Source organism: Bos mutus, chromosome 5 (genome assembly GCF_027580195.1).
Source record: "Bos mutus isolate GX-2022 chromosome 5, NWIPB_WYAK_1.1, whole genome shotgun sequence".
Classification (NCBI taxonomy): domain Eukaryota; kingdom Metazoa; phylum Chordata; class Mammalia; order Artiodactyla; family Bovidae; genus Bos; species Bos mutus.
Genome location: NC_091621.1, coordinates 80,473,483 through 80,499,802, shown reverse-complemented (window position 1 = coordinate 80,499,802; position 26,320 = coordinate 80,473,483). Strand labels below are relative to the sequence as shown.

At 39.8% G+C, this 26,320-nt stretch overlaps 1 protein-coding gene across 6 annotated transcripts in view; it reads left to right on the top strand.

Moving 5' to 3' along the window:
* EPS8 (EGFR pathway substrate 8, signaling adaptor) overlaps positions 1–23,085 on the top strand; it is a 196,986-nt gene extending 173,901 nt beyond the window's left edge. For all 6 annotated transcript variants that reach the window (XM_070371150.1, XM_070371146.1, XM_070371147.1 and 3 more), the window contains 5 exons: positions 48–191; positions 10,260–10,482; positions 18,320–18,500; positions 19,719–19,848; positions 22,100–23,085. In XM_070371150.1, the coding sequence (XP_070227251.1) occupies positions 48–191; positions 10,260–10,482; positions 18,320–18,500; positions 19,719–19,848; positions 22,100–22,216 (795 nt within the window). In that variant the 3' untranslated portion in view covers positions 22,217–23,085. The remainder of the gene's footprint in view (positions 1–47; positions 192–10,259; positions 10,483–18,319; positions 18,501–19,718; positions 19,849–22,099) is intronic.
* Positions 23,086–26,320: the final 3,235 nt, after the last annotated feature.

Below are 26,320 nucleotides of genomic sequence, written 5' to 3'. Positions count from 1 at the left end.
TTAGTTTGGTACAGAAATGACATCTTTATTTTCTTGCATGATGACAGATCCTTGATGATAGGAAGCAATGGTGGAAAGTTCGAAATGCAAGTGGAGACTCTGGATTTGTGCCAAATAACATTTTGGATATTGTGAGACCCCCAGAATCTGGATTAGGACGTGCTGATCCACCTTACACGCATACCATACAGGTAATTACGATTTTTGAGCAAAAATTTAACTTTTTCAAATTTTTAGATTCATTGCCCCTCAACAGAACTTAAACACTTTTTATGTACTAGTCGTTTTGAGGCTTCATTGATTGTATAATTTATACCTTTGTTTCCCTAGGTAGCTGGGACAGTGTCTATGGACATAAGGAAGAATTGTACATATATTTTCTGATTTACCTCTTCAGGCAATTGCTTAAGATCTTTATCTCAGTGACTGTTTCTCTGAATACTGTTTTTCTACCATATAATATTTTTGACATTTGGAGAAATATTGGGTTGCCCAAAAGGTTCATTCGGGTTTTTCCTTAAGATGTTACAGAAAAACTCGAGCAAACTTTTTGGCCAACCCAGTAGTGTTTCTGCCTCTTCACTCTTACCCAGAGCCCTCCTGCCCGAGGGTCCTGATGGATGATGGCACTGACACAGTGGTTGGAGTGTCTGCCAGTTCATCTTCCCCAGACTTTGCTCTCATCCTCTGCATAGACTGATTAGAGTCTGTTGCTTTCAGCTTTCCAACTATCGCATCCTAATCCCTTTTAAAAAACTGCCTTCACATGGCAGATCCTCCACCCAATTTTTAGCACCATTATCTTTCTTCACATTTGCTGATCACGTGAGACTTGGGCCAGCACCACGTGCTTTTGAATCTGTGACCTGCTGTCTAGAGTCAGACCTGTCAGCAGAGATGGAATGGAGGGACTGTCCCACACTTAGTCTTTGAACCCGTGGTGACTACCTTCCCATGACCCCGGGAAAATTCTTTTCATTTTCAGAATTTTGAGCAAAAGGTCACATCTGACTGCATAATAATGTCACAGATTTGAGTGGAAGCTGAAACTATGTAGAATATGCAGTGAAATAGTGAAATTCCATGCCTAGGCTTAGTAATACACAGGTTGTCCAAGCCTAGAACTGTGGTCATGTGCTTGACCATCATTCTGTAAGGACTTCTGGCTTCACACAGCATTCAAGCTCAGTGCACGTCCCACAGTTATCCGGAGAGACATTTGACCTTACTGGAATTCCAGAATCAAGCAAACATTTAAAATAAAGAATTGATGTACAATTTATATATCTTGATAGCTTAAAGTGATGGCAGTGGGAATCCTGTTTGCTGTGCTTGTGTTTGGGCTGGACTGCTATGCTTATGTATCATGTACTTATTTTATGTTCATCATTTGTCATTAGCTCTTGATGCCAAAGAAGGAGTTTGAGTTATTCAAGGTATGGTCTACTCTGTTTCTCACGGATTTTTGAAGTGAATTTTCTAATCGAGTCTTAATACTTTTTTCTTTCCTAAGTTCTTGCTTTTCTGATTTTGTGATGTGATTACCTGACCACATATAGGCTTCTGTCTGGTTTGCAAATATCAATTCTTTGTGTTCTTTGCTATAGAGGTTTTGACTGAATGCCTTAAGCAGTGTTAGAGTGTATGCCTAAACCAGTGATGGAGTGTATACCCTTTGAGCTATAGCAACTGTTTTTTTTATTTTTAAACTTTTTTGTTTGTCTTGGGATAGAGCTGATTAACAATGTTGTGATAGTTTCAGGTGGACAGAGAAGGGACCCAGCCATATGTATATATGTGTCCATTCTCTCCCAAGCTCCTCTCCCATCCAACCTGCCACATAACATTGAACAGAGTTCCCTGTGCTATACAGGAGGCCCTTGTTGGTTATCCATTTTGAATATAGCAGTGTGTACATGTTATAAGCACTGTTTTTAATATTTAACTCATGGTAAACAATAAGAAGCACTATTCACAAAGGATATCCTGGGTTGCTATATGTGAACAGAAGCCCAGATTTTATATATAAAGTGTTAGAAACACTTAGCCAAATGTGTTTTTATTTGTGTGCTTGGTTGCTAGGAATGGCGAACTCCCATAAAATAAGATACCTAAAACTTGCAAATACAAACGTGAATTCTAAGTATTTTTGCCCACTTGAGATTTCTTGGGGAGTTTAACCTCTCTTACCCTTTCCTGTTTACTGTTCAGTCTTGTCTTTTTCTTCAGTTCAGATTCCTGGCTTGGGCCATAAGTTGACTTTCTGTTTAAAGGTTGCTTCTGTCTAAACCTGAACCAAAACTATGAATACATATCATAGGTAGAGTACTTTCTGAGAACGTAACATCTATTTCTCCTTCCTTGAACAGAGGCTCAGCTGATATTTTTTGTCAACTTTGGCAAAACCAAGAAATTTTTTAAGTGCTCATGGGTTTCAGGAGTTTGCTTGGCTACTTTATGTAAATAGAAACTTGTAGGGATTGCTTATTTGGGCTGTTTTCCTTTTAAACTTTTCAACACTATCTGACTGTCTGTTGAAATTTTCTGGATATAGCTCTGAATGTGGCGAAGTACATAGAAACGTGGATAGAAGCTGTGTGTGTGTGCGTGCGCGCTTAGCTTGGAAGCACCACTTTTAAAAGGTATTAAAAGCAATCTATTTTTTTTAACACCTCCTGAAAACTTTGGTCTGATCCCAGCAAAACCACCAAAATCTTGTAAAATTTTAATAAGCAAGCTTGAAAATCTGCTGTCTGGCATAAATATGACTCTGAAAGAATTCCTATTCTCAAAGTATTTGTAACACACTCAGAGAAAAGTGACTAGATAGAGTAAAAAAAAAGAAAAACAGCCTCAGAAATATTTGCCAGTTATTTTATCTCTACAAATGTTACCAGATATTTTCAAGTATCTAAATAAAAATTAAGCAGCTGTTTTCAGAATGACAGTACATAAAGATGCCACCGTATTACTGGTTTCAGTAATCCTAACACCTTAATCTGATAGAACTCCACTGGATTACACACATATCAAAAATGGATTCTGTGTCTTATTCATCTTTCATTCATTCACCCTGCAAATATTTATTGAGTGCCAGTATCTCACACTTGATGAAGAGAAAGACAGAAATCCTAGCACTGAGCAGATCCTCTATAAAAGCCTGCCGCCCAGAATCAAATCTCCGGGCCACCTCCCCTGGCTTTGCCCTTTGTGTTCATGTATCAGAAGCAGTGACTCTCTCTCTGCTCAGAAGTGGCTAACACTTTTCTCTCTGTCTCATCCATCCAATGATACCAAAATTTTACAGAAATTTAAAGAAACTTAACGAAAACATTCTAAATCTCTGTACTGTACCACAGAAAGATGCTCAGGCTATCTGCCATGCCCGTTAAGGACCTCACAAATACTAGGATATTTAATTCCTACATCAAACTTGTGAAGTAGGCACATTTTATGTATCAGGAAATTTAAGTATGGAGAAGGAGCTTGCCCACAATTACACAGCTGCGTGAAGCTAGGATGGGGCCCTGGGACTCTAGAATCATAACCCACGCTCTGATATACTTGACTGACATGGGAAATAGTGCTTACAAAAGATTGATACCCTGTTTTGCATAGACATAGAGCGTTCACTGTGAAAGGTGAAAGTGTTCATCACTCAGTCACGTCTGACTCTTTGCAACCTCATGGACAGTAGCCCACCAGGCTCCCCCGTCCATGGGATTCTCCAGGCCAGAATACTGGAGTGGGTAACCTTTCCAATCTCCAGCGTGTCTTCCCAACTCAGGGATCAAATCTGAGTCTCCTGCGTTGGCAGGCGGAGTCCTTACCCCTGAGGCACCTGGGAAGCCCATGCAGCATCTACAAGGCACTGAATTTTTAAAAGGCATAGTGTTAGGACTGTTATTCTCATATGCTTACATTCCTTGTAAGTAAGGATACATAGTGGGCTGGCCCAAACGTTTGTCCAGGTTTTCTATGTCATGCTCCTGAAAAGCCCAAACAAATTTTGGGGGCAATCAATAACTAGTGGTGGTTGCCAGAAGAGGGCACAGGAGCAGCCGTTGCCTGTGGCTCATGCACTTTTGGGTAGAGATTGTCTGCTGTTGGCAGGGATGCTCGTACCTGGCACCAGTCTGAAATAGTTGTTGAGTTGCCACCTGATGTCCCCACGAGTCCAGGCTGCTTAAGATCCTCACATTTGGAGTGAATTTTAACAGCTCTCTATAAAGACAGCTGTTCCCACCGAAAGTGTTTCCCCCATGGCTTCAGCAAAGTTTTAAAATGAAAGAGAAGGGAGGTATTAAAGAATTTATGAAAGATGCAGGACATTTAAAAAAAGGTTGGATGAAACCACTGGGAAAAAGAAGTAAATGTTCCTGAGAGATGATGGCGAAATGAACATAAATGACCTATCTTTTGATGAAAATACTGTCATTAAGCATTCCAGGCCTTTGGCTTACTTTCGCTAGGCAACACATGGACCTCCAGGATGCTTCCTGCCCTCCTGGCATCTACTTGCCACATCAAGTTTCCCGTAGGTCCTCTGACTTGACTTCCTGACGTCTTGCACTTGGACTGTCTGTCTACCAGAATCGCCCTTTTGCCGACATAGGGTTTTTTTAATCATGCTGTATATCTCTATTTAAAAAAAATTTTTTTTAATTGAAGGATAATTGCTTTACAGAATTTTGTTGTTTTCTGTCAAACCTCAACATGAATCAGCCATAGGTATACATATGTCTCCTCCTTCTTGAACCTCCCTCCGATCTCCCTCCCCATCCCACCCCTCTGGGTTGATACAGAGCCCCTGTTTGAATTCCATGAGACATACAGCAAATTCCCATTGGCTATCTATTTTACATATGCTAATGTAAATTTCCATGTTACTCTCTCCATACATGTCACCCTCTCCTCCCCTCTCCCCGTGTCCATAAGTCTGATCTCCATGACATAGATTTTCATGTTGAATGCCAAGTCTGAAACCAACCCCTGCCCTTCTATTATTTCCAGTATCCTCAGAGGCTTAACTGAAGAACTCTTTTATTTATTATTAATTGTTAAGTCTCTGCTTATTATTATAGATATGCTACCCTACCAAGATGCATGTAATTTTGAATGTCTGGTCATTATGGTCCAGTAAGTTCAACAGAAAGTTTTCCTGTCTGTTCTGTTGCAGAGCAAGAGATGTTGTATTATGGAAACAGCTCCAGTCTAGGTCCTGGTAGAGAGGATTCTAGTCCTGGCTCTGCCACTGAGTAGCTGTATGACCTTAAAGAAAGCATCTCCTCAGGGTCTATGCCGAGTAGTGGGATTGTTGGGTCATACAATAGTTTTATTTCTAGTTTTTAAAGGAATCACCATATTATTCTCCACCATATTCTCCAGTGGCTGTATCAATGTACATTCCCACCAAAGAAGCAAGAGGGTTCCCCTTTCTCCACGTCCTCTCCAGCATTTACTGTTTATAGATTTTTTTGTTGATGGCCATTCTAATCAGTGTGAGGTGATATCTCATGGTAGTTTTGATTGGCATTTCTCTAATAATAAGCCATGTTGAGCGTCTTTTCATGCATTTATTTGTCTGTGTGTCTTCTTTGGAAACATGTCTGTTTATGTCTTCTGCCTGTTTTTTTTAATTGGGTTGTTTGTTTTTCTGATACTGAACTCCATGAGCTACTCGTATATTATTTTTCTGTGCTCCAGTTTGCTGAGTTGTGAAATGGAAGGGGCCAAGTTTCATGATCTCGAGAATCCAGTCTAGATATAAAATTCTTTTGTATTCTATATACATGTTTTCTGCTGCTAAGTCACTTCAGTCGTGTCCGACTCTGTGCGACCCCATAGACTGCAGCCCACCAGGCTCCTCTGTCCCTGGGATGCTCCAGGCAAGAATACTGGAGTGGGTTGCCATTTCCTTCTCCAATGCATGAAAGTGAAAAGTGAAAGTGAAGTCGCTCAGTCGTGTCCAACTCTTCGCGACCCCATGGACTGCAGCCTACCAGGCTCCTCCGTCCATGGGATTTTCCAGGCAAGAGTACTGGAGTGGGTTGCCGTTGCCCTCTCATACACATGTTTAAGTAGCCCTAAATTAAAAGTGGAGATGTTTTCTCCAGGTGAATACTAAACCACTAGCACTACTAATTTCAGCTCCTGTTACAAATGCTCTGTTTTCAGGCTCAGTCCTGATATTCAGATATTGCTGGGCAGAGAGGAAAAGTTTACTAAAGATGTCTTTATATTCATTCCAGCAGACCAACATCCTAATAATATTCAGTTCTTAAAATTTTTTTTGAAGTTAATCTTAGAACACTCTATTCATCTATTAAGTAGAGGCATGGTCTTTAGACTGGGATGGTGGATGGTCTTAGATACTTTTATTCTGCTTCATGCATGGAAATTTTTCCAAATATTTCTTGCAGTAATTTGAATAATACCTACTCTCTTTCTCTCTTTCCATGTATATAGAAATTCCTGCCCAACATGCATGTGTACAAAATTATAAAATTTTAAGTGCTTACAAGTCCAACTTGCTAAAAAAAATCATGATATATATATATTTCCTTTTGTAAAGCAACTTATAAGAAGAATTAGTCTTACATGTAATGAACTTTAGTTGTATTTTTTATGAACTATAAGATGAACCCTTATCTTAGTATTTTAAAACACAATACTTGGATATACAAATCGTCACTGAAATACTCCACACTGTTTATACTATAGTGTGAATCTATATAATTTGTTTTATATGACTGGATAGTGGTGGAAATTAATTATATATTTACAGGCTCTTTCTCTGGTTGATTTGTGGGCAGGTAATTTTACTGCCAAAAACTAATTATCTCACACTCTCTGATATTTGATGTGAAGTATAATTGATATTATTGTAGTTCCATCTCCTATGTTAAATTTTCTCATTTGACATGATTTGCTCCATTTTCCTAATAGCAATTACTTGGCGAGCTGTCAGAGGTAACCCACATTTATTCCCTCAAGGCACTTCTCTTTTGATGTAATTTTTTGGATTCAATCTCTGGACTTAACACCCTCCAAATGTTCCAGCTGTGCCTAGTTTTCACTGCAGAATGCCAAAGAGACTAAATTTAGAGGGGAAAAAAAAATGTGTAGATCCATTTTTAAGAACAATTCAATTTTAATGGCTTTGTTGGCCTTGCTTGCATAATTTCCCCTCTGAAGCGGTATCTTGCATGAATCAAGAGCTTATTGACAAATCTCTTTCTTTAACCCTTGAGAATTTCTACTTAGCTTTAGTGACTACAGAAAAGTGACTCACTAGACTTAATTATCAACAGAAAGTGCATGTTCCATGTATGCTCAGTCACTCAATCATGTGTCCAACTCTTTGTGGCCCCATGGACTGTAGTCTGCCAGTCTCCTCATGGAATATTTCTAGGCAAGAATACTGGAGTGGGTTGCCATTTCCTACTCCAGGGGATCTTCCCGACCCAGGAACCAAACTCAAGTCTCTTACCTCTCCTGCAGTGGCAGGCAGGTTCTTTACCACTACCACCATCCGGGAAGGGAAGCCAACGTGTTCCATGGAATCTAGCAATTCTGACTTTCAGAGAAAGAGAAAAAAACCTAAGAGAGATTTTGTTTTAAGTGCAACTTGAAATATATTTGTGGGAGATAAAAGACAAGAGTTAGGAAGTGCCGATGATGGGAGAGAAGTAGGGCCACAGCGAGATGACCCGTCATCCCTCTCTGCTCACTACTGAGGGCTCTGAAGGGATGTGGGACTTTCAGTGCTAACACTGGGAGGGTCCCAGGCAAAATGGGAATAGTTGGCCAAGATTTCTTTTTGGGTTTAGAGACTCAGCACGCTTGGTTCAGGAGAAGAAAGTTCGGGGTAGAGTTCTACTCTCTAAGACTTTCCATTAAGTTGATGGGCCATCAGCTCTCTACTTCCAACCAGAAGTAACCAAGAAACAGTTAGGGGAAGCAGGGGAAGAGCAGTGACTGGGTGGTAAGTAGACGACAGTGGAGAGGATGGGGGCACAGAGAGAGAAAAGTGATTTCACGAGTCAGGCCTGATTCTCTTTCCTTCCCATGGAGGATGACTTAGCCATTTCCATGGAAAAGCCACCTTCGTTTCCGAACAGGTTGCAGTGATTTAAGGAAGGCACTCCCTGCCGCATCCCTTTTTTATTTCAGGGGTTGGAAGCATGAGCCAGGTAGGAGGACCACAGAAAGGGGGAAATATGCAAGTAAATAAAATTTACAACCTAATTCATGAAACATTTTCCTTTGGTTTCTCTGCATATTATATATATATATAAAATATATATATATAATATATATATATTTTAAGCCTGTGATAGGTTATACTGATAAAGTTGTATTATGTAGCAATGACAGATGATTGAAATGAGGCACAGAAAATTTGGCGAGCCTGTGTGCAGGCTTGAGTGTGACAATAACACAGGTATTCAATTGTTCACAGTATTATTTGATGGCTAGCAAAACACGAGCTGTTCTTGTTTTTTTGAAAGCAGAAAAATATGAATCATATCATGGGATGCAGAAGCTGATAGCAATTTTTGGTTTGTTTAAGCATTAAAAGCAATCATTTAAATGCTGACACTTTTGAAATCCTAACATGAGAATTCACTAACCTTTGATGAAATCGTGTGCCGACGACGTTTAAGGGAACACTGTATATACATTAATCAGATGACATTGGTGTGTGCTAAGTGTTACTTGTCTGTGATGTTTGCTGTATTTTGATTGCTCGAAATATTTTATTGGCCCAAATATAGGAACGTTGTTTTGTAGATGATAATAATAATGTACTCGATTATCGAATATTAGAAATGTTTCCAGGCCTTGGATGTGGAGGAGTCTGTTTCTCTCCCATCTGACTCCATGGCTTGCTCTGTGAATTTAACTCCTCCTCATTCCCATCCCCCTCCAAGAAACAGCAGCAGGATAAACTTTGCTCTCAGTTCTTCTCCCATCCTTGGCTCATAACCCTCCTGCCTCCCCTACCCACGGTGGGTGAATGGAAGCTTTTAAAGAGACAGCAGTGAACCGGTGCTGCGTCCCCGTCTGGTTTCCACAGGTGTTACTCATTTGCGGTGACGGTGCCTCTGAGGATGGTGTGTTGTTTCTTAAGAAAGAGTGATGAATGTGTGTGGTGTGTGTTGATATTTTTGATCTCTGTGGAAATTGGGAAGGCCTCTTTTAAAATCAACACTGCCTTATATTTGGGCCAATTTAGAAATTAAAAAACTGTTCTAGACAAAGAACCAGATTACCAAAAGGCTTGCTTTTTGCATTTTATCGGCTAATCCTGAATTTGAGAATAATTAGAATTGTGCCAGTACTGTATCTAAACTTTACCTAAATTATAAGTCATTGCTGTGTGGCTTTGAGCAGATCCAAAAAATTGCCTTTTGAGAATTTGGAACTTATTCTAATACAGGTTTTGTTTAAAGCTTTAAGTATTGTTTTTAGTTTAATAGGGAATAGATATATAAATATTATTTTATAATAGCCTAAATCATTTAAAAATAACTGAAAGTTATATATTCTGTCACATCTACCTTTTAAAATGCAAATCCCCACGTGACCTTTTTTTTCTAATAATATGCTTTGAGATGTAGTCATAAACACTTAAAGATTATCTCACGACCCTCACCACATTCCTATTTTTAACAAGAAATTTAACAAATTAGCTTTAAGATGATGGCCAAAAGGTTATGGTTTGAAAAAATTAACAGTATTTTAAAATTGTTTATTTTAAAGCATAGTCCTTTTACCTATTGAAATATTGTCCCTCTTTTTAGAAAATTACTTGGAAATAACAGAATTAAACACTTTTGAATAAAACATACATTTAAAATAAGGAGTAACTAATGCCTTATATTGTTGATACCAGAAATCTTTCGCCTACCCTGCTGTTGTATGATTCCTGGTTCAAATTTAGTTTTCTTGTCATTTATTACTGTCATTAGTACTCCTGTTTGCTATTAGTATACACTTTTGACTGCTGAATTTACATTTTGATTCTGAACAAATGTGTAGAATATTTAAAAGTAATTTTTAATAATTGCTGCATCATGTAGGATTGGAGGGTTATATGTGTGCATGTGTGTACATTAACACACCCACAAATTTGCTGTGGATCTGCAAGTAAGTTTACAAATACATAGCCAACAACATCCAAAATATGATTTATTTTCCTAGCCTAGGTTTATATCTTCACAATTCTGAATGAATTATTTGTTTCTTTGTAGAAACAAAGGATGGAGTATGGCCCAAGAGCAACCGACATTCCTTCTGCCCCGTCACCTCCTCCAACACCAGCTCCTGTCCCTGTTCCCCTCCCACCTTCCACTCCAGCACCTATTCCTGTGTCAAAGCTCCCGGCAAACATAACCCGTCAAAACAGCAGCTCCAGCGACAGTGGTGGCAGTATTGTGCGAGACAGCCAGCGACAAAAACAAGTTCCTGTGGACCGTAAGTTTCCCCGGGAGGCAAAAATACTCAGTTTCTCCTGTGAATTAAAAGCACTACTAGGTAAAAAGTTTTGAGTGTTGTTTCTGCTGGTGTATGCTAAGTCACTTCAGTCATGTCCGACTCTGTGGACTGTAGCCCGCCAGGCTCCTCTGTCCATGGAATTCTCCAGGCAAGAATACTGAAGTGAGCTGCCATGCCCTCCTCCAGGGAATCTTCCTGACCCAGGGATTGAACGTGCGTCTCCTGCAGCTCCTACATTGCAGGGATTCCTTACCACTGAGCCACTAGGGAAGCCCCTCTGCTGGTAATAAATATTATTAAATGTATTTAATAGTCCTTTATACTTGCATGGTGCTTCACTGATTGCAAAGTCCCTTATATCTCATTTCTCATCCTCCAAGTAATTCTAAGAAACACGAAGTCCTCTTTATTCTCTAATGTGTGTATTTCTACACATATTCCAATATATTGTGGTGGCTGAATGCAGACTCTGAAGCCAGACAGGCTTGAGTCTGTATAGTGAAACATCACTTGCTGGCCATGAGACCTTCAACAATGTAATCATTTTCTCTATACTTTAATATCTGACTCATTGTAAACCCATAATATCTGACTCTAGCCCACCAGACTCCTCTGTCCATGGCATTTCTCAGGCAAGAATACTGGATTGGGTTGCCAGTTCCTTCTCCAGGGGATCTTCCTGACCCAGGGATCAAACCCAGGTCTCCCAGATTGCAGACAGATTCTTTACCATCTGAGCCACCAGGGAAGCCTAAATATATATCTGAAACTGTTGGGTGTTGGTTCAGGGGCTCCGAAGAGCTCTAGTACCATAGTCCTCTATGTCTCAGTGCAGAAAAAGAATTCAGCTAGAGGCACAGAGACAGATAAAAAGTGATCTATTAGAATAGGACACTTGTGAGGTATGAACTGGTGGACGAGAGATACCCTGCCCCAAGAACTTACTGGGCTACAGTTTTATAATCAAAGGAAACATCAGGAGGGGAAAAAGAACTTCTTTGTCTTTGTTGAGTGGACGTCATGCTTCCATTATCAGCTCCTCTTCCGGGTCGGGCAGGGGAGTTTTCTTGTCCCTGCCTCGTAAAACTAGGTCCACAAATTATTGTTTATGTATGCGTGATCACTGATTTACTGAGCTCGCTGGCAGGATGTGGGTCCCATGCCACCATTGTTTTATTGTTTTGGGACATGTCTCGTGCTTCTGTTGCATGGTTTTGTTGCTAAGCATGTCTGCTTGGTTTTGTGGTTAAGCAAAGCTACTTTCCTGAGTAATCATTAACTTACAGGGGTCTCCCATAGTTTTTACTTACAATCCTCTAGTGGGATTAACTATTTAATCACCTATTTGGCTTCCCTGGTGGCTCAGATGGTAAAGCCTGCAATGTGGGAAGCCCAGGTTTGACAACTGGGTAGGGAAGATACCCTAGAGAAGGAAATGGCTACCCACTTCAGTATTCTTACCTGGAGCATTCCTAGGACTTCGGAACCTGACGGGCCACAGTCCGTGGAGTCACAAAGAGTTGGACTAACACTTTCACTTTCTTTCATCCCTTTACTCTGTCCCTGTCACATATATGGTGTATACACACACACACACACACACACACACACACACACACAAAATCACACTAGCTTAATATAATTAGTTCTGAATTCTGTTCTTTTCTCATATAAACATACTTTTACTGTAGATGATCACTCTATTTTCTTTACTTTCATTATTGTTTATACTGTTGGAGTAACTCGAAAATTCATCTTCGTGTGAAATCTCGTCTCTGGCATCCAAATACATGTCTTGAACTATTCACTTTATAACTGGATGGGATACATGAGATTCAGGTTTTCATCTTGGTAAATCATAGCCCCATCTATTCAGTTGTGGTCCTTCTTGATAAATTAAGAGTTTTTTTAAAAGAAGACAGTGAAACTATTACTGTCTAATTGTTCTAGAAGTTCTGGTTAAATACAATAAGCACAAACCTACTTTTATACATTACTTTCTTAACTGAAGTACATTAAATTTTAAATTACCTTCTTATCCATATCTTGACCTTACCAAAGAAACTAATGGAAAAACGATGAACGTTTTCTGTGCAGCAAAAACAACTATGTCTGCACACATGTGTGGTTGAGAGTGTGTGTATAATTGGCTACTAAATTTTAAACTGGCTACATTTCTGTGTGTTTTTTTATAAGGTTGCTTTTCTTTTTTTTTCAGACAGTAAAGACACAGTTTTGAGATGAGAAAGTTCTATAAATGTTTTTGTTGATTTCCCTAAGGAAAATATTGCTGTCAGAGAGTTTCTTCATTCTTAGCACCAGTTTATAATATCTCCCTTCTCTGATACGTCAGTGCAGTAATCTTTGACATGGTGGCACTTTTTTCCAGGCCTGGGATCAGGGTTCATAGGCATCCAGGCCCAATTTTGGAACAGTCTGTGGGCTGGGACAATTTGTTCTTTGTCCTAGTCTAAGAAACTAAGAATAACCTGATGGGAAAGAGGCATGGGTAGAATTCTTTAAAGATAGAGAACTCTCCTGATAATTGTGACTCATCATTTTTAAGTCTGTTTTTCATAAGTAAAAGGGTGACATTGGTATGTAAAACATAAACATCTCTCCCCAAATTAACACTTGTACCTGTTTTCTTAAACTAGTAACATTCTACATTCACTTATATAACGTTCCTTTTAGAGATAGCTCAAAAAATAGTTTGTCAGTAAATAAAGATAATCCTTTGGGTAAAACAAATATTCTCTTGATCATTTTTTATCTTTGTGAGTACTTTTTGGAGAACATTTCTTCTGAATGAATGTTGGGGCTTCTCAACAGTCTTTTCGAAGCAAACAGACACATTTCTTTATTGGTAGCCTGGTTTCTTTCAAATATACATTTTGTGCTACCTATGTTCTCTGCATATGGTCTCTGATAAGCCTGATAAGACTTCTGATAAGAATAAATTTGAAGGAGCTGTAATTTGAATATTCACCCATAAAAATGTTACCAGATAGCCATGGACAAGAAAAAAAAGGCAACAGGTCCATTGATTCAAACCAGCTGCTGGATCCTTGGGTCATATGAGCTCAGTTCAGTTCAGTTCAGTCCCTCAGTCATGTCTGACTCTTTGTGACCCCATGGAGTGCAGCACACTAGGCTTTGCTGCCCATTACCAACTTCCGGAGCTTGCACAATCTCATGTCCCCTTGAGTTGGTAATGCCAGCCAACCATCTTATCTTCTGTCATCCCCTTCTCCTCCTGCCTTCAATCTTTCCCAGCATCAGGGTCATTTCTAATGAGTCAGTACCTGGCATCAGATGGCCGAAGTATTGGAGCTTCAGCTTCAGGGTCAATCCTTCCAATGAATATCCAGGGTTGATTTTCTTTAGGATTGACTGGTTGGTTTTCCTTGCCATCCAAGCGATTCTCAAGAGTCTTATCCAGCATCACAATTTAAAAGCATCTATTCTTTGGCACTTATTTTTCTTTATGGTCCAACTCTCACATCCATATGTGACTACTGGAAAATTCATAGCTTTGACTATACAGGCCTTTGTTGGCAAAGTAATGTCTCTGCTTTTTAATATGCTATCTAGGTTGGTCATAGCTTTTCTTCCAAGGAGCAAGTGTCTTTTAATTTCATTGGCTGCACTCACCATCTGCAGTGATTTTGGAGCCCAAGAAAACAAAGTCTGACACTGTTTCCATTGTTTCCCTATCTATTTTCCATAAAGTAATAGGACCAGATGCCATGATATTAGTTTTTTGAATGTTGAGTTTTAAGCCAACTTTTTCACTCTCCTCTTTCACTTTCATCAAGAGGTTCTTTAGTTCCTTTTTGCTTTCTGCCATAAAGGTGGTGTCATCTGCATATCTGAGATTATTGATATTTCTCCTGGGAATCTTGATTCCAGCTTGTGCTTCTTCCAGCCCAGCATTTTGTGTGATGTACTCTGCATATAAATTAAATAAACAGGGTGACAGTATACAACCTTGATGTACTCCTTTCCCGATTTGGAACCAGTCCATTGTTCCATGTTCAGTTCTAACTGTTGACCTGCATACAGATTTCTCAGGAGGCAGGTAAAGTGGTCTGGTATTCCCATCTCTTTAAGAGTTTTCCACAGTTTGTTGTGATCCACACAGTCAAAGGCTTTAGCGTAATCAATGAAACAGAAGTAGATGTTTTTCTGGAATTCTCTTGCTTTTTCTATGATCCAGTGGATGTTGGCAGTTTGATCTCTGATTCCTCTTTCTTTTCTAAATCCAGCTTGAACATCTAGAATTTCCCTGTTCACTTACTGTTGAAGCCTAGCTTGGAGAATTTTGAGCATTACTTTGCTAGTGTGTGAGATGAGTACAATTGTGTGGTAGTTGGAACATTCTTTGGCAGTGCCTTTCTTTGAGACTGGAATGAGAACTGATCTTTTCCAGTCCTGTGGCCATTGTTGAGTTTTCCAAATTTGCTGGCATATTGGGTGCACACTTTCACAGCATCATCTTTCAGGATTTGAAATAGCTCAGCTGGAATTCCATCACCTCCAGCTAGGTGATGGACACTAGCTTTGTTCGTAGTGATGCTTCCTAAAGCCCATTTGACTTCTCACTGCAGCATGTCTGGCTCTAGGGGAGTGATCACACCATTGCGATTATCTGGGTCATGAAGATCTTTTTTGTATAGTTCTTCTGTGTGTTCTTGCCACCTCTTCTTAATATCTTCTGCTTCTGTTAGGTCCATACCACTTCTGTCCTTAATTGTGCCCATCTTTGCATGAAATGTTCCCTTGATATCTCTAATTTTCTTGAAGAGATCTCTAATCTTCCCCTTTCTATTGTTTTCTTTGTCATATAAGCTATTCAGTTCTATTCATCATAGTTTTCAAAAAGGCTCTCCTCTTCTCACTTTTGAAGAGATCAATACTTTAATTGTTTTGCATGTCTTCTGCTTCCTTTAAAATGTTACTCCTTTTATTTGAGTTTAATCTTTAGTAATATAAGAAGTCTTGTTTTAGAGAGGTGTAAAGGTAGTCTAGTGTGTTGTTATGTACTAGAACATTGCAAGTGGAAACCAAAGCCAGGAACACATCACAAGAGGTTTTTATATTCCCTGGAAAGAGGTTGTACTTTAGACTGGAGATGGCTAAGTCAACAGATAAGGAAATAAATCTTTTAGTGTGGTGATACTTTTTTTTATTATTTCTTTGAGATGTTCTCCTCTGTTGTATGGCAGTGTGACTAAATCGTAGTGATTTAAAAGAGTTAACTAATAAAATGCATGCTGTGTATTAGCTAAATGTAACCATTGGTAATATTCCCTCTCTCTCTAGCCTCTCATCCTCCCTCCTTCTCTCTCTTCCTTTCACTTATTTCTCTTTCTTTTGACTTCTTTTTTCTTCAAAAGCTTTCCTGGGTACTTGAGGAATTAAAAAAAAATTAGGCTAAAATAACACTATCTTATTATTTCACAGTTTCACTTATTTCTCAGGGACACCAAATACTTTCTGAAATACTCTCCCTGAAAAAAAGAATCAGAAGAGTGGTCACAAAAGCTCCCTTAGTGACTAAGTCATTGTCACTTGCCAAGTTAGTTAAATTGGATTACTGTATCAGTTCTTTGTACTTAATCCTTGAAGGTGATATACTACAAACATGTATGTGTATGTCTCTGACTCAGATTTTAAAAGGATCAACTTAGCTGTTGTATTGAGAAAAGAATGAGGAAAAAAGGGTGGGGTCATGGAGAGAAGCGGCAGAGAGATCTGTGAACAGGCTGGTGGATCAGACCAAGCTTGGCAACAGAAAAAAGATGGAGTGAAGTGGTTGGATGTGTGGCATCTTCTATGGTAGGACCAACAAGTTTTGCCAGTGGATTGGATGTAATTGAAGGCAAAGGGGAATCCGGCATACTTCAGTGGTATTTTGCTGGAGGCACTGGAAAAATAGAATTCCTAACTAACTAGCATGAAAGCAAGCTTCAGGAAAAGATGAGTCATTCCAGTGTAGACATGTTACATTTGAGATATCTAGTAGACATCCAAATGAATATATCAAGTAGAGAGTTGGTATAATATGAGTCTAGAGTTCTGAGGACCAACCTGGACTGCAGAAATAATTTGGGTAGTCACCAGCTTTTAAATGGTGTTTAAAGCCATGAGACCACCTGCAGTGATCATTGATGCAGAGAGTGCATCAAGAAAAGAGATCTAAGGACTGAGCCCTGGAGAGTTAGGGAGATGAAACAATTCCGAGAATAGGATACTGAGGCCTGTGAGACAGGAAAATCAGAGCGTGTGTGTGTCCTGAAGGCCATAAGAAGGTGTTTCAAGGAGGAATTGCCTTCTTCAAATGTTGCTGATGGATGACATAAGTAAATCATTGGGAATCAACCACTGGATTTTAGCAAAATGATGTGGAGAGATGCACCAATAGCCTAATTCCAGTGAATTTAAGAGGAAACTGAAGAATAGGAGTTTCAGTAGGCTAGTCTGGACAGGTTTTTTAGTTTTGCTAAAAGAGGAGCAGAGAAATGGGCAGTAGCTGAGAGGGGACATGGGGTTAATAAAGGGCTTATTTAGAGATTTCCCTGGCAGTCTGGTGGTTAAGACTTCACTTTCCAATGCAGGGGGTGCAGGTTTGATCCTCACTCAGGAAGCTAACCAAGATCCCATATGCCTCACGGCCACAAAACCAAAACATAAAAGCAGAAGCAATATTGCAGCAAGTTCAGTAACGACTTTAAAAATGGTCCACTTAAAAATCTTAATAAAAAAGGAACTTATTTAAATGTGAGAGAAGTAACAAAATAATAGCATGTTTGTAATTGGTTGAAATGATTCAGTCAGAGGAAAATTGATAACATGGAAGAAGCAGGGGGAAATTACTGTCAGAGGATTTAAATAGAGGACGTAGCGTCTAGTGCACTTGTAGAGGGGTTGCCTGAGGACTGAGGAGTCACTTGTCTATAGTGTAATAGAAGGACAGCTGGCAGAGTGTACAGGAAAAGTGCTGGTGGTGAGGAGAGCTACTAGGGAATCTTAGCGGGGAGAGCTGCTGAGGAAACTTAGGGATCTAAGTTTAACTTCTTTATTTTACTCAGAAATGATGAAAATGAGATCATCAGCTCAGGGTGAGGATTGGAAACTGGGTGTTGGGAGGTTCACAGAAGGAAGAACATAGGAAATGTTTGTCTAACAGCAGGCAATTGTATGGTCCAGGGTGGGATTTCTCACCTTGAGCCCTGTGGACGTTTGAGGCTGTGTAATTCTCTGCTATAGGAGACTGACCTGCGTGCATTGCAGCCTGTCTTGTTATGTCAGGCTTCTACTCACTGCATGATTATAGCTTCCTTCTTTCTTGACCCCCATTTGTGACATCTTCCAAATGTCTCTGGCTGTTGCCAGATGTCCCCTGGAGTCAAAATCCCCCACCCAGTTGAAAACCACTGGCCTCGGGAAATGTAGTATGATTATCAGGGAGCATTAACCGCCCAGTGGAGGTTCATGATCATGAACTTAACATGAGCTCACTGAGCACTGTTGGCTTCTATTCGCTGTGCAGGTGTAGCACAGAATACAAAAGTGAGATTTAACAAGGGTGGGGGTCTTGCCAAATGAATACAATGAAGACAGAGAAGAAATAGGGAGTGATTTTAATAATTGATTATGAAGTGTATGCTTGGTGAGAATGAAAGGGAAGATAGGAGGAATACTAGATCGTCAGCCCTGCTGGGGTCATAAGATTGTTGGCATTGGAGTTCTAGAGAGAGTGAGTTGTTGGAGCTTTAAAAAATAAAATAACCTCCTCTGTGTTGGTATCTAGGGAGGAAATCTCAGATGGAGGAAGTGCAGGATGAACTTATCCACAGACTGACCATTGGTCGGAGCGCCGCCCAGAAGAAATTCCACGTGCCACGGCAGAATGTGCCAGTTGTCAATATCACTTATGACTCCACCCCAGAGGAAGTGAAGACATGGTTGCAGTCAAAGGGCTTCAACCCTGTGTAAGTCTCTCTGGGAATCCTTTACAGTTCTGTGCGTAAAACATGCAGTGTTTTCAATTTGATCACTAAGATGCACAAGTGATTCCTAGAAAATGTGAGAACCCAAGCTGTATCCATTATACTTAGGAAATGACTCTAGCCATTTATAGCTAAAAAACAAATTGCAAGAACTGGAAATAACTGTCTTTTGTTAGCACCTCATTTTCTAGATGGTGGTGTCTGTTCATCTTTGGCTTCTAAAGCAATCTGTTGGCAGCTGTCTTTATCCTTCAGAAGGTCACACATGTAGACTGTGGTCCTAACCTAGACTCCCCAGGCCACAGAGGACACAAAGCAGAAACTTTCCTCCCGCTGCAGCATGTAGGTCCCAAGCAAATAAAAAAATAGCTGACATTACTTATCATGGGTTATAACCTAATAGAGCTTTTCCTTTCAGAACTCCATAGGGAAGTTTCTATTTTTCTACTAAAAAATTGTAAATATTTTGTGTATATTTGGTACACATATTTGAACATGTGTATTTGAACTCTTTGAACAATACGTATTCAAGAGAACCTGACACATGGGACTCACCTATGACTGAAAAGAATGAGGCACGCTGGTTAGTCAGTTGCCCAACTGCTAGAAAGTTATCTGTTCCTTCTACAAAACACCACATTTCAAGGAATTGCTGCTACATAATAAGAATAATAAACCCAGATAGTGCTTTTTTGATAGTTTATGGTTAGTGATCTTTTTTTTTAGTGATAATGACCTCAAGGTCATTACCAAGCTAGCCCCCTGTCATTCCCCTAAGCACTCTAGTACCATTTATGATTTGCAGTGTATAGAACACCTGGAGAAGAGAGATTGTAGAGGACCAGAAATTTTCCTTTTGTTTTTTCTAGACAGTTTGTATGTATGTATGTATGTATAATTTATTTTTATATAAATATAGTTGATCTACAGTGTTGTGTTAATTTCTGCTATAAGCAAAGTGGCTTAGCTATGCATCTGTGTACGTTCTTTTTTATATTCTTTTCCACTACGGTTTACCCCAGGATGCTGAATATAGTCCCTGTGCTCTACAGTAGGACTTTGTTGCTTATCCATCCTATCTGTAATAGTTTGCATCTGCCAACGCCAGACTCTCAGTTCGTCCCTGCCCCTTGGCCACCACAAGTTCAAACAGTATTTTTAATGCTCTGTTTTTTTCTTTTCTTTCTTTTGTTTTCTCAGGACTGTTAATAGTCTTGGAGTATTAAATGGTGCACAGCTTTTCTCTCTCAATAAAGATGAACTGAGAACCGTCTGCCCGGAAGGGGCCAGAGTCTTTAGCCAAATCACTGTTCAGAAAGCTGCATTGGAGGTATGACTTATCAACCCAAGATGGTGTTTTTCTGTATTAGTCATGAGGGTGGACTGCAGTTTGAAAGCTCTGGAAATAATGTTTGTGTCCATATTGGTCACTCTCTTTGCCTTTCATACAGAGCTGAATTCAACTTGAATCAGGTTTAATAATCTGTTACTGGAGTCATCAGTGACCACTTTTAGGGAGATTAATTTATTTTAAGTGTGCCTGCAAAATGAAGCTTGAACTTCATGTATTTTGGGATGTCTAATAAAAAGCCTAATGCTTTAATTTTGTATGTGCTAACTACTCCTATAGGAATTTTATTTACTCATTTACTTCAAGTGAATAAATGACCTAAGAGGCCAGAAAATTTTTGCTTGTCCTTAACATTTAGTTTGTAGATTCTAGCAAGTTAGAGATTGCTGTTGTTTAGTTGCTAAGTTGTCTCTGACTCTTCTGTGACCCCATGGACTGCAGCCCACCAGGCTCCTCTGTCCATGGGATTTCCAGGGCAAAATACTGGAGTCGATTGCCCTTTGCTTCTTCAGAGGATCTTCCCAACCCAGGGATCAAACCTGCATCTCCTATATTGGCAGGCAGATTCTTTACCACTGAGCCACCAGGGAAACCCAGGTTCGAGGTTATAAAGTGTTAAAACTGTGGCTGTATGCCTTAGGCCTGCTTAGTGAACTGAAGGTTGCTCAGTTGTGTCCAACTCTTTAGAGTCCCATGGACTATACTGTTCATGGAATTCTCCAGGCCAGAATACTGGAGTGGGTAGCCTTTCCCTTCTCCAGGGGATCTTCCCAACCCAGAGATCAAACCCAGGTCTCCCACATTGCAAGCAGATTGTTTACCAGCAGAGCCACAAGGGAAGCCCAGGAATACTGGAGTGGGTAGTCTATCTCTTCTCCAGCTGATCTTCCAACCCAGGGATCAAACCCAGGTCTCCTGCATTGCAGGCAGATTCTTTACCAACTGAGCTATCAGATAAGCCTAGACCTGCTTATACATATAAACAATCAGAGAGAAAATATTAGTTATTTTTATTTATTTATTCCTTAGTTATAGTTGTTTCTGTGAAAGCAGGAGAATAAATTTTTTCTAGATTGGATATACTTAAGCTTCCAATATCCTTCTCTGCTTAACATGGGCTATGTAAGGGTAGTAGTTTCTAACTGTTACATCTCACAGCTCTTAATAGCTTTCATGAAAATTAAACTCCGATTCAGATGAAAGGATTAGGCTTTGGTGTGAAATCAATACACAATTATCTCAAGCAGGTATATTGTGTAAATTCAACAGTTAAATAATGAACTAAAATAGCCTCGTGCATGCAACCCTATAACCATTCTCAGTCAGGAGAAATATTTCCCTTGAAATTTTTTCCTACCACATTGATCTTTCTTGGTTCTATATTAGGCTTTCTGTCTGTTGAATATGAGTCAGGATTATATCTTTCCTCAGGCTGTTTAGTTGCCATTATGCATTCTGTTTTTATTGAGAATGTTAAAGGTTAAGTAAGTTCCATAATCCTAACACTTCTGAATTCCTTCAGTCCTGCCTCCCTATTGCTATCGTTTTCCCTGACTGCCCATGTCCTCCTGGCCTCTTGTTCCTCTTCCTCTGGATGTGAGTGGAGGCAGAGACTTGTTACCTAAGGTTCTGCATCTTCCCCAGGCACCTTCCCATCATGCCCTTCTCTTGTATCTCGTTCATTGTTTACTCACCTGTGTCGCCAGAGACTTCTGTAGATGAGAGGGGATTATAGTGGGTGCATAGGGGTTGTAGGTCAGACTTCAAAAGGACAAGAACCAACAAGATGTCAGATGGTCAGAACCTTTTGGTGTGAGGAAACTTGGTGTTTTCTGAGCCCAGTCTTTGGGCCTGATTTAGAATCCCCTACAGCAGATAGATGAATATCTTGCTTGACCTAAAGAGCATTCTTTGATAAGTTAGCATCTTTTTGTGCTTATACAACCTCTTCTTTCTCCCAGGGAATCTAAAGCATTCCACATGCATTACTGATTTACCTTTAACATGTTCAAGTGAAAGCATGGTGAATGAATGGTCTTTAGACACTACCAGTGAAAAAGTGAGGTTAGTGGAGTCCAAACCATCACTTACGTGAAGGGCAGCCTTCAGTTCCCCGCCAAGAGACGTGAGAAGAAAAACACAAAGAACTTTTAGCCTGAGCCATTTCCTTACGTGATCTGTAGCCTCACAGACCACTAACGATCTTGTCTGAACCATGTTTGTTTTTCAGGATAACAGTGGCAGCTCTGAGTTGCAAGAAATCATGCGAAGACGACAGGAAAAAATCAGTGCTGCTGCAAGCGACTCAGGAGTGGAGTCTTTTGATGAGGGAAGCATCACTAATTAGTTTCAAAATTCCATCATTCTTGGCATGTGTCCACCATGCTTTGTTTTAAGAAGCCATGAAAGGAATGTCAGATTCTTCTTTCTTGGTATACAGAATTTATCGCCATAAAGAAACAATGCAAACCTAAGTAAGCAGAGGACTTTCTTCTGGGCCCATTATTTTTATTAAAATTAAAAATTTTAAGCAGAAGTTTTGACCTTGGGAAATATTTTGCATATTCGACCAAGGTGAGGTTTCCTTTACTGGATTAATTATTTCATCTCAGTCTCAATGCATAAGCAGATATTTTTGACAGTGGTGAATTTATTTATTGCAGCAAAGCAAAAAGATAGATATGCCCATGATTCAAAATCTAAATATTTTTAGGTTTGCCTGTGACTGTGTTGTGTATCATCCAGGGTGTAGCTTGCTTTAGGCTAGTCTCTGCTTACTTAGGTCTCTTCTTAGACATATAGATTATTTAGATTTATTTAAAGTTCTTAATGCCAACAGTTTAAAAAAATTTGAAACATTTAATGAACTGTAAAGTACAACAAGGCCTTGGACATACAAATAGAAACCTTTAGAACATTCCTGAGACATTTTATTTGTCACGGCTCTGTTGCTCACAATTCCTTGTATAGCTTGTATTTTGATTTAGTTTATACTCTACTTATTATCTATACTATGTTCTTATATATTAAGAAAGCACAAGTGTAAAAGAGGTCACATACATTCAAAGACTGTCACAGGAAATAGCCTGCATTGGTGTGTGTTACAGTATTTTGCTTAATGAAGGCCCCAGTTCTGAATATTGATACAAGTAGTTAAAAGTAAACTGGGGCCATCTTATGTGTTTATCCATGTCAAGTTTTTCTGGTATTAAGAAATAATCTACACATATTTTGATCCTGTGAAAGATTCTAGGTAGAGAAAAGAAAGAGACCTAACCTTCAACAAAGTTATTTTTGGAAACATGATTTTTGTCATTAAATGTTATATTATTTCACATATATAAAACAGATGTTATGTAAGAATGTTGTATATTTTAACATAAACCCATTTAGAGAGATTATCTAGATTCATTAATTTTCATAGTGCCTTTTTCACATGAGTCAGCTGGAAAGTCTGCAATAAACAGTATTTGCTGTATGTTAATAAATGGCTTGTGTCTCATTGGCAAAAGGGACCTTTGGCGTGAAGAGTGGGGATCACGGTTGAGTGGAATGGGAAAAACAGAGGCCCACTTAGTGAACTTACCCACTCAGAACTTAGTGAAGTTCTGAGTGGGTAAAAGCTGCTCTAGATTACTTTCTTCAGTTGTTTCTCTTCCTTCCACCCCTCTTATTTCATCACATTTTCTTCTGCCATCAAGTCCAGTTGATCCCAGCAGTAGAAACAAACTTATACCCCGCATTTGTGATTATGAAGTGCCGCCATATAAATGCCTTGTTAGAGAGCTACAGTAACCTGTGAGTTGGATATTATAGGAGGATTAGCTTCCTAGAGGTTAATTTTCCCCAAATCATGAGGAATAAGAGAGCCTCTTGTTTTCCATTTCTCAGTTCCCCCAAAGCACTGTCCCTCAGACAAAGTGAGACAAACATTAGAATAATAATTATTGTATATCTTCCCATTTCATAAGCATGGATGCACATGTATTTATTTTTTAATTATTTGTTTATTTTTAAATGTTTTTAGTTAAAAGTTTTTTGACATACCACATGGAATGCAGGACCTTAATCCCCTGACTGGGATTGAACCCATCTTCCCCCTACAGTGGGAGCAGAGAGTCCTAACCGTTGGACCACCAGGAAGTTGCCTGATGCACATTTATAACTTAGCCCTTATGGAAAATATCTGAAAATGTAGAGATAAGACAAAAGAAATTAGGATAGGAAAGTTAAAATAACCTGTGTGTAGTATAGCATCAGTTCAGTTCAGTTTAGTCGCTCAGTCGTGTCCGACTCTTTGCGACCCCATGAATCACAGCACGCCAGGCATCCCTGTCCATCACCAACTCCCAGAGTTCACCCAGACTCAACGTCCATCGACTCAGTGATGCCATCCAGCCATCTCATCTGTCGTCCCCTTCTCCTCTTGCCCCCAATCCCTCCCAGCATCAGAGTGTTTTCCAATGAGTCAACACTTCACATGAGGTGGCCAAAGTACTGGAGTTTCAGCCTCAGCATCATTCCTTCCAAAGAAATCCCAGGGCTGATCTCCTTCAGAATGGACTGGTTGGATCTCCTTGCAGTCCAAGGGACTCTCAAGAGTCTTCTCCAACACCACAGTTCAAAAGCATCAATTCTTCGGCGCTCAGCCTTCTTCACAGTCCAACTCTCACATCCATACATGACCACAGGAAAAATCATAGCCTTGACTAGACGGACCTTTGTTGGCAAAGTAATGTCTCTGCTTTTGAATATGCTATCTAGGTTGGTCATAACTTCCCTTCCAAGGAGTAAGCGTCTTTTAATTTCATGGCTGCAATCACCATCTGCAGTGATTTTGGAGCCCAGAAAAATAAGGTCTGACACTGTTTCCACTGTTTCCCCATCTATTTCCCATGAAGTGGTTGGACTGGATGCCATGATCTTCGTTTTCTGAATGTTGAGCTTTAAGCCAACTTTTTCACTCTCCACTTTCACTTTCATCAAGAGGCTTTTGAGTTCCTCTTCACTTTCTGCCATAAGGGTGGTGTCATCTGCATATCTAAGGTTATTGATATTTCTCCCAGCAATCTTAATTCCAACTTGTGTTTCTTCCAGTCCAGCGTTTCTCATGATGTACTCTGCATATAAGTTAAATAAACAGGGTGACAATATACAGCCTTGACGTACCCTTTTCCTATTTGGAATCAGTCTGTTGTTCCATGTCCAGTTCTAACTGTTGCTTCCTGACCTGCATACAAATTTCTCAAGAGGCAGATCAGGTGGTCTGGTATTCCCATCTCTTTCAGAATTTTCCACAGTTTATTGTGATCCACACAGTCAAAGGCTTTGGCATAGTCAAAAAAGCAGAAATAGATGCTTTTCTGGAACTCTCTTGCTTTTTCCATGATCCAGTGGATGTTGGCAATTTGATCTCTGGTTCCTCTGCCTCTCCTAAAACCAGCTTGAACATCAGGAAGTTCACGGTTCACATATTGCTGAAGCCTGGCTTGGAGAATTTTGAGTATTACTTTGCTAGCATGTGAAATGAGTGCAATTGTGTGGTAGTTTGAGCATTCTTTGGCATTGCCTTTCTTGGGATTGGAATGAAAACTGACCTTTTCCAGTCCTGTGGCCACTGCTGAGTTTTCCAAATTTGCTGGCATATTGAGTGCAGCACTTTCACAGCATCGTCTTTCAGGATTTGAAATAGCTCAACTGGAATTCCATCACCTCCACTAGCTTTGTTCGTAGTGATGCTTTCTAAGGCCCACTTGACTTCACATTCCAGGATGTCTGGCTCTAGGTCAGTGATCACACCATCGTGATTACCTGGGTCATGAAGCACAATCTGATTCAAAAAGAATTGGTGTCATTTATAAGTATGTCTTTATGCTATAAAATTCCAAAGGAAAATACCACAGAGGTAGTAATTGCAGGAAGTAGTTACCTCCTTCAGGGTGGTGGCGACAAAGAGAAGAGTTGAAATTCATGGAATTGAAAAGCTGGAGGGAGAATTTGAGCCAGACATCTGAGGAGTTAGGTTACTGGGATAAGAAATTTGGAGAAAAGTTCCCACCACTGGTAAATAAACAGACCTCCCAGAAGAGGGGCACAGCCTAACTGGTGCTGTTGCCTCAGGAATTCAGGAAATAACTCAGCTGGAAAAAAAAATAGTTTATTCTGTATGGCAGTCTATAGGCCCATCCACGTCTTTACAAATGACGCGGTTTTATTCTTTTTTATGGCTGAGTAAAACCCCACTGTATGTATGTACCACATCTTCTCTATCCATTGCTCTGTTGATGGATATTTAGTTTGTTTCCATGTCCTGGCTGTTGTAAATTGTGCTGCAGTGAACATGTATCTTTTTGAATTATGGTTTACTCTGGGTGTGGGGCTTCCCTGGTAGCTCAGCTGGTAAAGAATCCGCCTGCAATGCAGGAGACACCAGTTCGATTCCTGGGTCAGG